Genomic DNA, 14,533 nt, shown 5'->3' on the forward strand with positions numbered 1-14,533 from the left:
CGGCAATATCTTAGAAGGCCCCGAATGCCAGCTGAAGGGTGGGTCATGCTCCTAAGAGCAATAGGGAGCCACAGAAGGTTGATGAAGGAGTTCACTCCAAACTTGTCTTCATTTCTTGTAACTCCAGATCCCATGGGTCACCTCTTCCCCTTTCCCCAGACCCAGACTGAGGTTGTAGGTTGCCGCCTGTATGTAAATTACTTGGGATGCCCTGCCTACAAGGGGCATTATGCAAATGTGTGTCCTCCTAAGAGGCAGGCCAGGATCCTCCCCTCATTAACTTGGGGACCAGGGGCTGAATGAGAATCCCTTCCTCACTGGGGTCCCCTCTCTCCTTTGCCCCCAGCCATCTATTCACTCCCCCTGCAGCTTACCAGAAGCTCCTCACCAATGTCTGCCCTTAGAGTGGTATCTCTCTCCACCTGGTCCCTCCCTGATCAAGTGACCCTTTGTTGCTTTTTGTCTGTCCCTGTTTTTCTTGGATGATGATAATAATAATAATCATGGACTGAACACATACTCTGTGCCAAGCTTTGTCCTAAACACTTTGCAGTTATCAAATTCTAACACCTTATGGTCCCCATGTGTGCCTGTTGAAATTTTTGTTTTAATTCACTTCTGCTATATAGAAAACAAGAAAGCCACACAAATAAGGAGATCGATAAAATGAAGGATGAATTTTATGAAGCAGATCATGAGGCCTATTGGACATATTAAGCATATGACCTGAACAGATGGAAGGATGGAAGGAAGGGAGCAAGCCCCAAGTATCCACGTGTCCTTAAGGGGCTTCGCTGGTGACCCCTACTCCGTTGCATGAGTCCTGTGACCAAATCACACAGGTAAAAGCTGGGCTGCCAAGCACGTTTTCAGCCAGCTACAGTGGTGGCTGGGTGCATTTGCTCCCTTGTGGCCCTGGTGCCTTTTGGGGATACAGCCAAATGCCCTGGCACACCCTCCACTGTGGGCCTCAGAACCACACCAAGGTGAGAGACCAGATTCAGGAGCCACGCGTACCCCAGAACCTAGGTAGCAGGGAACTTCGGTCACTTGTGTCCTGATGTAGGTTTGTTAATGTGCCCCACCTCTTTTCTCTGGCTTCTCCTGTTTGTTGATTCAATAAACCACCGGGTTTGAGTGCCTTAATTAGGCGGGTGAGTTCTTCTGTTCCAGGGCCTCTGGGCATGCTGCTCAGTCACCTACACCCAGGGAGACTCCCAGAGCAGCCTGCCCATTTCCCAAAGCAACAGAACCCACTTTGCCCATTTTGCGGCTGGCCAAACTGAGGACAGGGAAGCAGTCACTCGCCTGAGATTGGAGGGGTCTGAGTGCAGAGACCTCCCCACACGCACTGCACTGGGATTGGCCAGCCACTCCTCACAGCAGCCCTCGGCCCATGTGTGATTTCTCTCGGGCTCGTGGGTTCAGGGAGGTGCAGACACCAGGCTAAGGTCACACAAGCCCTGCTCCCACTACCCCCTGCTTTGGGGCTGCTCCTCTCAACCTTTGTTCTCTCCCTTTCCGACAGTAATTATCTCCGCGAATCCCAGTTCCTTCTCCATGTGCCTGTCTTTGTCTCTGTATCTACCCGTCTGTAGCTACCTCTCTCCCCAAATCCCTTTCTGTGACTGTCTGTCTGTCTCCAGAGCTTTCTTATGTCGAAGCTTCCCCAATCCATCCCTCCTACCCCTCCATAAGGGTATTTTTCTTTTCCTTTTTTTTTTTAATTTTTGCATTGTTGTCCCATCCTCTTCCAACCTTTTCCATCCCTCTCTCAATCCCTCTTCCTTTGGCTGCAGTAAGTCTCTCCAATTGGCCTGTTTCTCTCTTTTCTCTGCCCCAGGCCGCTCGGTCTGGGTTCTTTCAAGCCCCTGCTCCTTCCCCAGGGAATCCTCAGCTCCAGGCACCGTGCTGTTCCCAGGGGAGGAAGCTCCATCCCTAATTCCATCCACTCTACAGCTCAGAAAGCTTTTCCCCTTCTCACAGTCAATTCCCTCTGGGGCTCTGGCAAGAGAGACTGGGAACTCTTAAAAGAACTGCAACCCACCCCTCAAGCAGGCACTGGTCCCCAGGGGCCAGGCTCAGCATCCCCTGGATCCCTAGCATCTCTCTTCTGCCCTGGGCCAGCGAAGCTACCTTATAGGCTCTCTGTCTCACATTTCTTTCTGTGGCATAAGACTTCTCCCCAGTCTTGCAAGGGGACTGGAAGGGCCCCTGAGAAACCATTGCTCGCATCCCCTCCCTTCTCGTCCCCCAGAGGAGGCTTTGACCACAGGATGGTGTCCACGTGACAGACAGCATTTATTCAACTCCAGTGTCCACAGATGATGGCGCCGGCCGGGGCAGGGTGGGATCCAGTGTCAGACTCTGCAGCAGGACGTCAGGTGGGGGGACCAGCAATGGAGGCAGGAGGTAAAACTAGCCCCAGCCAGCTGACCCTCGGAGCCTGGTCCCAGACTGGGCTCTGGGCTTGGGTCCAGGAGCTATTCTGGGGCCTGGGAGAGTCACCCTCCCTGAAGGAAGGTCCCCTCCCACCAACCCTTTCCCCCTCCCTCCCAGTAGCTGCCAGTGGAGGAAGGAAGGGAGGGCTCAGGAAGAGGGTAGGCCCAGGGCCGGGAAGGCAGGGTAGGGGAGGTGGGGGGCGCAGGGGGGCATGAGCAGGGCTGGTTCTCTGATGCCCTTGGGCCCAGGGGTGTCCAGGGTCTGCCTTTTGGAGGTCCTCAGGCTCAGCACTGGGGGAGAATGGGGTGGTCAGCCTGTGCCCCTAGAGGCTGGTCCACCCCCGCAGGTCCCCGCTCACCCGGGCACCTGGGCCCTCACCCACCTCATTTCCGAAGCCCCCACTGCCACGCCTGGCTCCCCCAGAGGCACCTCCGATGAGCAGGCCCTTCTGCTCTGGTGGCTCTGACCCCGAGTGGCTCAGCTCTGGCTCCCCAGGTGGCCTGGGATAAGAAGGCAGTGGGTTAGAGGCCACAGTGGCTGGAGAAGGAACTGGGGACGGGTTATGTTCGGTGGGGAGAGCCTTGAGGGACAGGTGGGACCTAGAGGGGGATGGGGTAGGCGTGTAATGGCACTGGGGTTAGGGATGGGGTGCGGCTAGGCTCAGAGGTGCTATTGGAGTTGGAGATGTAACTAGTAACCATCGGGGTCAGCTCCCAGGATGCATTTGGGGGTCAGCTCCCAGGATGCATCTGGGGATGGCTGTGGATTGGGAGTTCAGGGTGAGGATGAGATGAGCTGGGGTTGGACAGGACACTGTGGGTGCAGTGGGGTTAAGCTGGGCTTGGGGCTGGTTATGGGTTAGGTGGGGTTGTAGCTGGGGATGAGGATGAGGGAGGGGATGCCTATAGATTAGGTGGAGGCTGGAGGTGGGACTGCATTTCATTTGGTGATGGGTTTGGGGTTGGGGATGAGGTCAGAGTTAAGACATGGGCCGGGGCTGGGCTACAGTGGTCCGTTCTGAGGTCGCAGGCCACTCACGGAGCCCCCTTTTCCCGCCGCCGGCAGCAGCCAGGGCGCCCCTTGCGTCTCATGCAGTAGAAGGTGGCGACGACCAGAAGCAGGAGGGCCACGCTAACAGCCACGGCCATGACAGCCACTCCGGCCTGGGAGGTCTGGGGGGCCACTGCAGGGATGGGACAGAGGACAGGAGATAAGCCAGAAGCACCCTGTCTGTCTGCCCTGCCCAGCTTTGTCCCACTGCAGTGGCTACTCACCATCCCCGAAGTGGAAGACGTGCCGGCTGTTGCCATGCGGGTTGGAGGCCTCACAGGAGATGCCATCTTGGCTTAGGCTGCTGGTCACCTTCAGGGTCAGGGAGCTGCTCACCCAGCCCTGCCCTCCGGGGACCGGCTCTGCTGGCTGTGGAGGCTCGGGTCAGGCTTGGGACCATGGGACCAAGGGCTGGGGGTGAGGGCAGAGGGGAAGATGTCCAGTCCCCCAGGAAGGTGGGGGGTGGGCACAGTCCCCTATGGGGTTTGGGAAGGGCGCTTAGGTCCCAGAAGGTTCAGGATGGAGAGGAGGGTCCCTTACACTGCCACCCAACTGGCTCCAGCTGAGCTTGGGCTCTGGGTAGCCACGGGCAGAGCAGACCAGCCTGACTTCATCTCCTTCGCTCCAGCTGCCCTCTGTCTTGGGCTGGGTCTCCTCTGGCCTTAATTCTGGCGGCCCTGGGGGTGGTGGGGAATGAAGAGTGAATGGGAAGCCCCTGGGGAAGGATGCGGGGAGAGCGGAGAGAGGGAGGGAGAGGAACGGAAGATAGGGCCTCCAGCCATGGAGCCCTGTTTGTCCTGGTCCCCCACCTCCATGGTCCTCATCCACCTGTCCCACCCCGAACCTTGGACCAGCAGCTTGAAGCTCTGGGTGCGACTCAGGAGGGGGATCGTGGGCGTGGAGGCCTCACACGTGTAGGTGCCGGCAGAATCAAAGGTGACGGAGCTGAGCGGGAGCGTGGGGCCACCCCTCAGGGGTATTGAATCCTGGGGAGGGGAGAGAGAAAGGGAGGGATGGCTGGGAGGCAGGGGATGCAGGCAGGGGTCCCAGGGCCGTGGCGCTCGCTCCTGTCCTCTCACCTTGATCCAGCGGAGGGCAGGGGTGGGCAGGCCTTGCCCGGAGCAGTTCACGGCTGTGCTGCCGCCCAGGGGTATGGAGAGCTCCTCCCCGGTGCTGAGCTCGAGGGGGTCCAGGTCTGGAGGGGGGTACAGACTGTCACCTTCCCCGGACCCTCACCCACTCTGGGGCTCTGCAGGGCAGCTGGGGGTGCAGATGCGAATGCACAATCGTAAGCGCAGAATGCCAAGTGTTCCTCCCTGTTCTCCCCTTTTCCACAAACTCCACTCTTCTACCCAGGCAGAAGAGCCCTAACCTTGGGGTCTAACTCCACAATACCTGCCCAACTCCACCACTTTTCTCCAGACCTGACATCTGGGTCCAGGGTTAATGGATGACCTTGGAGGTGTGAGGTGTCCTTCCTCTGACTCACCACCCCAATGCTTGCCTTCTCCCCACTATCCATTCTGTCATTGAACTTTCTCTGCTCTGCCTCCAAAATGGATCAATTGCTTCCCTCCATCCCCTGACCCCGGGGGCTAACTGCCTTCACCACTGTGGTCACCACTTCACTGGTCTCCCTGCTGGGCGGGACTCTTGTCTCTGCTGCGCAGCCAGAGGAATCTCTTCAAAACACGCACTGGTCAGCCTGCCCTCTGCTTAAAGTCCTGTAGTGGCTTCCCGGACCCTTTCGCATAAAGGTCAAATTCCTTGACAAGACAAAGCCTACAAGATCCTGCCTGGTCTGACCGCTGCCTACCTCTCTGACCCCCTGCCCGCTAAACGCCCAGGCCCAAGCCCCACCCACCCTAGGCTCCTGTGGTTTTCCTCCACTCTGCCAGTTTGGGCCCACCTTCGGGGCCTTTGCACAGGCCCTGGGTGTTCCCTCTGCCTGGAACGCTCTTCTGGCTCCTCGTTTTTCTGGTGCCATCCTTTGATTTCCTACTCAAATGTCTTCTGACCCTCCCCCCCCCACCCCATTGTGGACACTCATATTTCCCCTTCAGTGCTGCAGGATTTATTCCCCCAGCTGTTGAGAAGGATGTCAGCTGTCAGCCCTCAGCTGTCAGCCCTCTCTGGGAACTGCCTCAGCTGCAGAGAGCCCCTTGCCCAAGGTCATGTACCCTTCCTCCCATAGTCCACATCCAGTGCTTCATTGATACGGGGGCATAAAGGCCCAGCCCCCTTTCCCCAACTGGGGACAACTAAGAAAGCCATCCTGGCTTCCAAGCGTCCTATGGGGATAGAGGGGACTTCTGTAGACTGCAGCCCAATGTCTCCCTCTACCCAGTACGCTTCCTTCTTCTTCACACCCCATTTTGGATGTGGGTCCCAAGGCACTCCCCATGAACTTCCTGCCTGCAGATCTCCCCATCTAAATCTGCTTCCTGGGGACACAGCCTGCAACACTCCCTCTTAAAATAGTCCTTGCTCGCCCAGCCAATTCTTTATCCCATCTCTGTGTTGGGCCTTATAGATGCACTATCGCTGCTCAAAGTGTCCCGTTTAGCAGTTACCATCCATCTCCCCTACTGCTTGGAGCAGATGTGTCCTGAACATCTGGCACAGGGTCTAACCCCAGGAAGGGAGGTGTAAGGAATGCCAAGGAGGAACAGAGCCTGTGCATGGGGCTCGGGGACAAGTGGACTGAGAAGGCTTTCTAGAAGACTGGGACACAAAAGATTGGTTAGAAACCAAAAGCAGAAAGGATGGGGAATTCACATAGGGTGAGGAGAGGAGCTTGGGTGTGCTGAGGAGAATGCCTTTGCAGGGAGAGGAGTCAGCTGAAGGGGGAGCCATCCGGGTAGGCCTTGAAGGCCCTGGTGAATCACCTGGGTTTCTCCCAAGGGCATTGGGGAGCCACAGCAGGTTATGAGCAGGGAAAGGTCAGGTCAGTGCTTTGGAATGAACCCTCTGGCTGCCTTCCATGGGAGCCAGATTGGAGAGGGGGCACCTGGACCAGGGCAGGGCAGAAATGCAGAGAAAGTGTTGGAGGCCAGGCTGGTGGGGGTGAGGTGAGGAGGCTGCCGGTGCCAGGGCCCTTCCCGTTCTCCCGGGGCTCTCACAGGCCACGTGCAGCTCCAGGGTTTGGGAGAGTTCCGCATCCTCCGCAGCGTCGTAGTCCTCCACCCTGCAGCCATAGGTCCCGCTTTGGCCCCGCTGCAACCCCTCCAGGGTCAAGTGACCCTCAAGATTTGTTTTCAGCACATCCTCCTGCTTGTCCTGGGTGACCAGGGATGAGAAGCCAGCTCAGGAACTGCCCTGGTCCAGCCAGGTCATGATAGGTCAGGAGCTAGCCAGGTCAGAATCAGACACATTGGTTAGGCCAGAGTTAGGTCAGAGCCCCCTCAAGTAAGGGGTCACCCGAGTCAGGTATCATGCTAAGGCAGGACTCTCAGGCCAGGGGTCTGAGGTGCTGTTAGCTCCTGAGTCACCAATCAGGCACCTTACTAAGCCAGGTTAGAAGTGGGGGCAGGTCAATATGTCACAGAGGTCAGGGGCTGGGAGTTCCAACGGGATGATGGGGTGAGTCACCTGAAGGCGGAAAAACGTGTACTCCGGGCTGGGGCTGCCATCCCCCCGGCAGAACAGCTGAACGGAGTCACCCTCTTGTACCCAGCCTGCTGTGGTGGATGGACTGCCCACCCAGAACTGCACACTTTCTGTGGGATCTAAGGGAAATAGCAGGGAGGATGGGTCAGGGCTGATTCATGACCAGGGTCAAGGGTAGATCAGGTCAAGGGTTTAAGGGAGAAAGGTCAGCGCTGCAGCAAAGGGGAGGGTGATGGTTGGTCAAATGGTAGAGGTCATATCTTTCAAGGTTCAGGTTCACACTTATTCTGAGATCAGGGACCACTGTGGTTAAGACAAGCTGAGAATATAGGTCAAGGGTCAGAGGTCAACATGGGTGACAGGTCAGCGTGAGATCTGAGGACCCAATCCAGTGTGTGAAGGTGGAGCACAGTGTTTAGTTGTGAAACTCTATGGGGTTCAGAGTGCTATGGGGGTGTCAGAAGTCAGGATGGGGTTCCTCACTACTATTTGAGGTCAGAGGTCTGTGGTCCATGTACATTTCAGGGAGAGGTAGGCGGGTGGAGGGCCAGCGGGGAATGTGAGGCCAAGGCTGGCTTGGAGGGTCAGGCCTCAGTGGGGTGTGGGGTCCAAGGCCAGGAGGTCGGGGCCAGTGTGGACTCACAGTGCAGGGTGAGGTTGAAAGCGGGGCTGTCCAGGTGGCCATGCTGGCCCATGGGCAGGGAGTAGCGCACAGAGCAGTGGAAGGTGGCATCCCGGTCGGCCTTGTGCAGCCACAGGTAGAGGGTGCTGGTGAGAGACAGCAGGCCCGAGGCCTCGCGGACTATGCGGCTGGTCATGTAGCCCTCTGGGAGAGAGGGAGGAGGCAGTCAGCCAGCCCGGGCTGCCAGCCACCCCACCTCAAGTCTAGCTAAGCTACTGGGCCACTCACCTAAGTTCACCTCCATGGGCACCTCCAGACGCTGCCCATTCCGATACCACATGATCTCGGGGGCTGGGTTCCCGTTGCGGCTGGTGCAGGTGGCAATCTGAGGCAGACACAGGCACGGCCCTGGGCTCTGAGGCAGGGCTCTGAAGTCTGGGTTCCCTCCTGCCCCTCAGGTACAGGAGTCTGGGCTCCAGCCCTCTACTCCCCCAGGACCCAGAAGGCCAAACCCCCAGGTCCTTCCTCCTTAGACTAAGAAGCCCAGGCCATCAGCCCCTTCCCCCTTAGGACCCAGGAGTCTGGGTCCCCAGTCCTCTCTTCCCTGCAGATGCTGGGATCCAAACCTCCCAGCCCCCTCCACCCCCTGGAATCAAGTTCTGGTTGGAGGTACCTCCTGGGCAAAGTGGTCCGTCACAGACAGTATCCCTTTGTTGGGAGCCACCTCGGCAGCCTCTGGTTTTGCTGCGGGAGACATTTACTGTCAGGAGCCTCTTTCCTGGGCTCCCACCTGCCCACCCCTCCCGGGGTACCCGTGGACACTCACCAAACACGCGGAGCCTTGCGGTGGCCTCAGCGGTGCCTGCTGCCCCTGCCCTCACCATGCACACATAGTCCCGCTCATCGCCCACCTGGGCCTCGGCCAGCACCAGGCGGCCCTGGGTGTCCAGCTGGTATGGGGGGTTCCGGCCCCAGGAGTCGTGCACCTTGTCCTGGAGCTCAGAGCCCTGCAGCTCGGCCGAGGCCAGGCGGTGGCGGGCCCCAGAGCGGTCGGCCTGTGGGCAGGGAGGGCTTTGGCTCAGAGCTGCCTGGCCCGCCCTCCTCAGCATTTCTGTGTTTCTCTCCTTGTTCCTTTCTGCTGCTTTCCTCCTTCCCTGCCACTCTGATCTCGCCCTCCTCTCCACCCCTCCCCGCTGCTCCCTGTCTGTTGTCACAGTCGCCCTGCTCTATTTCCCTCTTTCTCCATCTCACCCATTCCCATCTCTCTCTCTCCCTCTCCTCCTTGTCTCTCTTTGCCCTAATTATCTCTTTGTCTTTAGCCCTGTCCCTGGGGTCTCTTGCTTTCCTGGTATCTGTCTCTGGATATTCTCTCTCAAGAGCCAGGACTCTGAACGGGGGCTTCTTCATTCCAGTCTCCGCTGTGCCCAGACACCTGGGCACCCTGGAGAGTCCTCCCCTGGCTGGGCCTCTGCTTCCCCCATAGAAAATGGAATGGAGGCTGGGCGGAGTTTTTAGGGCCCTCTGGCCCTGATGAGGGGTGGTATGCTTGCAGCCCCACTGTGCCCCGACTCCAGCCCCCCAGCCAGCCCCAGAGCCCAGCCCGTGGCACTCACCAGGAACCACTCCAGGGTGAAATGGTCATGGGCCCCCAAGGGGGTGCAGTACAGCGTGACAGGCTCCCCCCTCATCACCTCCACCAAGGAGGACACAGACAGGCGCACCTCAGCCTGGGCACCTGCGGGACAGTGGCTCAGCTCTCTCTCCCCACCATCGGTAGGGAGGCCCTCCTCCCTCAAACCCAGGGGTCCAGGCCCCCGGCCCCTCTTCCCCCAGACCCAGGGGTCCAGGCCCCCAGCCCCTCCTTCCCCAGACCCAGGGGTCCAGGCCGCAGCCCCTCCTTCCCCAGACCCAGGAGCCCAGCCCCTGGCCCCTCCTCCCTCAGCCTCAGCTCCAGCCCCCTTCCATGCCTCATCTCTGCTTCTCTGAGCTTCTGCCCCATTAGCATCCCTCTCCATCCTTCCCTTCACTTACAGAACTGAGGGCTCCTCCCCTGGCCACACAGGGCCCATTGAATGGCCTCCATTCAGTCCTCCTGGGGGTAAAACCGCACCTGTCCATGCTTCTCCCACTAGAGCAACTGTCTTTCAAGGGCAGAGCCAGGACTGGCTTGTCCCCGTGCCTCCAGCAGCCTGCGCGGGGCCTGGCACGGTGACGGAGGTGGGATGCATGTCTCCATCCCATGGTCTCCATGTCTGCCTGCGTCTCTCTTACTCGGGTCTCCCGTGGTCTCTGTCTCTCTCTCAGCCTGTCACTCTCCCTCCCCATCTCTCAGCCCCTAATCTCTCCCTCACGAGTTGGGGGCAGGGGCTGGGGCTGAGGCAGATGGGTGTGGGGGTGGTGGTGAGGGGGACAGGGCTGGGCAGGTTTCAGGAATGTGGGAGGGCCAGGCTGGCTGAGACCTGCCCGGCTTGGCGCCAGAGCCCCCTACCCGCCCCTCGGCTCCTCTGCCTCTTTGGTAGAGCAGGGAAGGGGTGCGGTGTGTCACCCCAGAACAGAACGGGTTAAGGCCCAAGATCCTGAGGGAGATGGTTGCTGGGGGCCTGGCCTCCTGAGTCCTGGAGGAATAGACGGCTGGGGCCAGGCCTCTTGCTCTCATGGGGAAGCCATGCTCTCTTACCCTCTGGGCTGGCATCCTGGCACCAGCTCTCAGTTTTTAGAACCTCCTTTCCTTTCCCCGCCCAGCATGACCCAGCCCTGCTCCTGGGGACTCACTATTTGCCATTCTTGTGCCCTGGGCCTGGATTCCCAGCACCCACCTCTGGCCCCAGCCTGTCCCAGGGGAGGGGGCACGGGGCCAGGCTGGTGCCTGGGGCTGGGGCTGAGCAGCAGGCATCAAGGACAGATGGAGAGATTTCCACTCTTCCCCAGTTTCTCTCAGCTCTGTCTCTCTGCTGTCCTCCGCCAGGGCCTCCTTCCCTCCCACCGTCCCGCAGGTGTGTGCATGTATCGGGGCCCCAGGAAGGGGGCACTGTCACTGCCCAGGTCACAGCTCCGGCCCTTCCTCGAGGGAAGGGGCTTCTCGAGAACCTGGGCTCTGAGTCCGGAAGGGGCAAACTCTCACGTGCATATGACTCTGGTTTCTAGCCATAAAGTCCTTGACTCTTTCAAAACCTGAGAGCCTTTCAGCAGAAATCTCTGGGGTTTTGGGCCCCAGAGTCCTGGGGGGAAGCCACTCCGGGTCACCGGAGGCTTGGACCCCTGGCTCTGAGGGAACAGGTGACTTGGACACCAGATCCCTGGGCTGAGGGCCCGCACTCTCTAGTCTCAGGTGGGAAGGGGTTCTGACTTCTCAGGTGGTCTCCAACCCACTGCTGTGGTATCCCAGCTCTTCTGCCTGGCTGTCCCCCGGTCTCTCATTGGAAGGGGTACCCCCATGCTCCCAAAACCCTCCTCCTTGGGGTCCCCAGTGTGACTTCCTGGTGTTGGTGAAAGCCCCTTCTCCTTCCCTTCCCGCGGTCCCCGGGAGCCGCCCCCAGTCGCGCCCTGCTGCCAGTCCGAGCCATACCTGGGTGCGCCCCCAGCAGGAGCGCCAGCACCAGCAGCCGCGGGGCCCCGCGCGCCCCGGCCCGCGCGTCTGGGGGCTCCATGTTCTCGGCGGCTGCTGCGACTGAGCCGGGCTGCGGCTGGCAGCCCCGGGGCTGGGAGCGACCAGGCCCCGCCCCCGGCAGCCCCGCCCCGCCCTCCAGGCCCCCCTTGTCCCCCCAAACCCGGGCGCCAGGCCAGGACCTCCCACTGCCGGGAGCGACCTCCCAGCACTCCGCCTGGAGCGGGGCTCCCTCTGGCCCCAAGGCCTGGGCTGTCCAGGGCTCCTGCTGACCAGCGCCTGCAGCAGTGGCCTGACCAACCAGTCTGGCCAGTGTCGCGAGCTGGAACCTCACCAGACAGCCGCTGACCTCTCCCCCTGATCCTGACCAGGGGCCTTGGGGACCTCGATTTCTCCCAGCTGCTCAACCAGTGGCCTGCACGGGCCTCTCCCAGACAACCAGCAGCGCCCAGCCTGACCAGTGGCCTAGAACATCTCCCAGTATGCCCTGTGAGGCCCTACCCACTGGCCGGTGCTCGGGCTACTTTCCTGCCTGACCAGTAGTCTGGAGCCCATGACTTGAATCTCATATTAAATGGTCATCCAACCCCTGTTCTGCCCAAGCCTCCGTGTCCGTGAGTGGGGAGGGGGCGGGGGGGCTGCAGGGTGCTCTTTCCTGGCCCTCCTCTGTAGTGCCCTCCCTCTCCCCCCAGTCAGGGAATCCCAGGAATGCCGCCCCCCTCCTCCCTTCCTCTCCCCCTCACTCCCAACATTGCAGGGGAGGGAAGGAGAATCCGGCGGGCAGGAGCAGGTGAGGGGGTAGGCCACGGGCCAGAAAGAAAGGTCGCAGGTCAGCCTGCTGAGGATCCTCACAGGCCTGGTCTGACTGGGACAAAATCCCCCCACTGACGGCTGGGGAGCCGGGGTCGGGGGAGGTCACTGTTACCTGGGGAGAAGCTAGCCCTGGACATTGGTCAGAATGGGGGGTGGCTTGCCATGCTTGAAGAGGTCCCCCAGTCCTCTGATCAGACTGGGGGTTACTGGTAAGACTGCGCATTGTCCATAGGACAGACAGGGACAGCTTAGATTATAGGTCAGCCTGGTAGTAGTTATTGGTCAGACTGGTCCAGGCTACTTTATCCACTGGTGATAAAAGAGCAACTGTTACAATGGGAGAGACACTGTCTCCCCAAAAGACACCCACCCTGTTCCCCTGGTGGGGCCAGGTGCCCCCTTTGGGCTCCCACAGTGCCAGCCTTGTCCATTCTGGCTCATCCCTGTCCGGGGATGGGTCTGCCTCCTCCACTGGGCTGTGAGTACACGAGACAGGGCTGGGGCTCTCTTGGTCGCTGCTGCGTGCCCAGCACAAGGCCAGACGCGGAGCAGGCACTCAGGGAAGGTTTGCAAGGCTGAGACTCCGGAGCACACAGGCTCACATGCAAACCCCACCCAGGCTGGATCAGCACAGGACACGCCATACACACTTACTCAGCACAAATGCAGCCCCAAGCTCCCTCAGCAAGCTCGCACGCTGCAACCCCAGACACCCACCCCCCAGCTTCTCGCTCCTGCTTATGCACCTACTTCTTGGGCCGGACCCACTCCTGAGCCACCCCTTTGCCACTTTCCCCAGGAAGCCAACCAGCTGAGGCTCTAGGTGACAGAGGAGGATTCTATGGAGTGTGGATGCAGGAAGGAAGTAATAAACACCAGCCAGGGTCCCCTTGCACACTTGCAGGAACTAGTACTGAAACATCATCTGCCCTTGTCCCCTATAATTTACTCCCACAGGACAGCCAGAGGGATCCCATTAAATGTGCGTCAGCTCTCAGCACTCCTCCGCTCAGAAGCCTCCTATGGCTCCTCTCAGAGGAAAAGCTGAAGTCCACTCCATGGCTCACAAGGTCCTCGATCTAGCCCTCATTACCTCCTTGCCCCATCTTTCTTGGTCATCCCCCTTGCTAGCTCTGTCTTACCACATGGGTCTCTGCTTCTGTGTTGGTCCTCCAATGCCTGGCATGCTCTGACCCCAGGGCCTTTGCATTTGCTCTTCTCTCTGCTGGAACATTCTCCCTCTACACAGCAACTTCCCTTACTTGTTTCTAATCTCTACTCCAACATCACCTCATCAGTTTCTCTCGACCATCCCATCCAAAACAGCAATTCCCGCTCTCCACAGCCTCTCCTTACTTCCTCCATGGCCTTGCCACTGCCGCATATTGTCTTGCACAGAACATAAGCTCCAAGAGAACAGGAGCTTGACCACTGTATCTCCAGTGCCTAGAACAGTGCTTGGCATGAGGAGGAGCAGAGTACATAGTCAGGGAATGAATGAATTTCCCAAGTCCATCCTCACTATCTCATGTGTGTATACACACATATTTCAATTATTTTTTCTCTACAGGACTCCCCTTATCTGTGGTTTCAGTTACCTGTGATCAACTGTGGTCCAGAAACAGATGATCCTCCTTTGGACAAATTGTCGTAAGGTCAACAGTAATCTAATGCTATGTCACAAAGCCTACATCATTCACCTTACTTCACCTAATCACGTGGGCATCTGATCCTCTCACATCATCACAAGGTGAGCTCAGTATAATAAGATATTTTGGGAGAGGCCACATTGACGTAACTTTTGCCTAGTATACTGTTATAATTGTTCTCTTTTATTATTAATCATTGTGCTTAATCTCTTACTGTGCCTAATGTAAAAATTAAACTTTGTCACAGATGCGTATGTATGTATAGGAAAAATCATAGTATATCTAGGGTTTGGTACTATTTGTGGTTTTGAGTATCCAACGGAGGTCTTGGAATATATGCTCCCCCACAGATAAGAGGGGTACCTTTATCCCATTATTTTACATAGTGTGTGACATTTACTTAAAAACTAGTTCACAGCTTATGGAGTCCGGATCGTGACACATTTGGAGAGGCATTGCTGCTCTCCAATGATTCCAGACTTGCATCTTGAATATGTAATTACTGAAAGGTGGTGGTTTCTTAGGGGCAGTGTGAATGCATCTTTACCTGTATAGCAAGAGTTAGTTGTGCAGGGAGAGTTTAGGTAAGAAGTTTGGGGAGAAGAGAACGTTCAAAGGACAAGAGAAGAGAACGTTAAGTATAGGAACGTTAAGTATAGGACCAGAAATACTGACGTTCAAAGGGATGGACTGTTGTGGACTTTTCGGGAGTAGGGTTAGCTAGCGTCTGCACCCCCTTCCCAC

The 14,533-nt window shown here is 58.2% G+C and overlaps 1 protein-coding gene across 1 annotated transcript; it reads right to left on the reverse strand.

Moving 5' to 3' along the window:
• Positions 1 to 2,277: 2,277 nt before the first annotated feature.
• Positions 2,278 to 11,446, reverse strand: BCAM (basal cell adhesion molecule (Lutheran blood group)). The gene is made up of 15 exons (XM_037005464.2): positions 11,289 to 11,446; positions 9,337 to 9,458; positions 8,550 to 8,778; positions 8,397 to 8,467; positions 8,012 to 8,108; positions 7,745 to 7,927; positions 7,084 to 7,220; positions 6,615 to 6,771; positions 4,572 to 4,687; positions 4,337 to 4,478; positions 4,033 to 4,169; positions 3,717 to 3,861; positions 3,481 to 3,625; positions 2,825 to 2,942; positions 2,278 to 2,732 (listed from the first exon to the last, which is right to left on the reverse strand). The coding sequence occupies exons 1-15, from the start codon at positions 11,368 to 11,370 to the stop codon at positions 2,727 to 2,729; spliced, it is 1,887 nt and encodes a 628-aa protein (XP_036861359.2). The 5' UTR covers positions 11,371 to 11,446; the 3' UTR covers positions 2,278 to 2,726.
• Positions 11,447 to 14,533: the final 3,087 nt, after the last annotated feature.

Source organism: Manis javanica, chromosome 17 (genome assembly GCF_040802235.1).
Source record: "Manis javanica isolate MJ-LG chromosome 17, MJ_LKY, whole genome shotgun sequence".
NCBI lineage: Eukaryota > Metazoa > Chordata > Mammalia > Pholidota > Manidae > Manis > Manis javanica.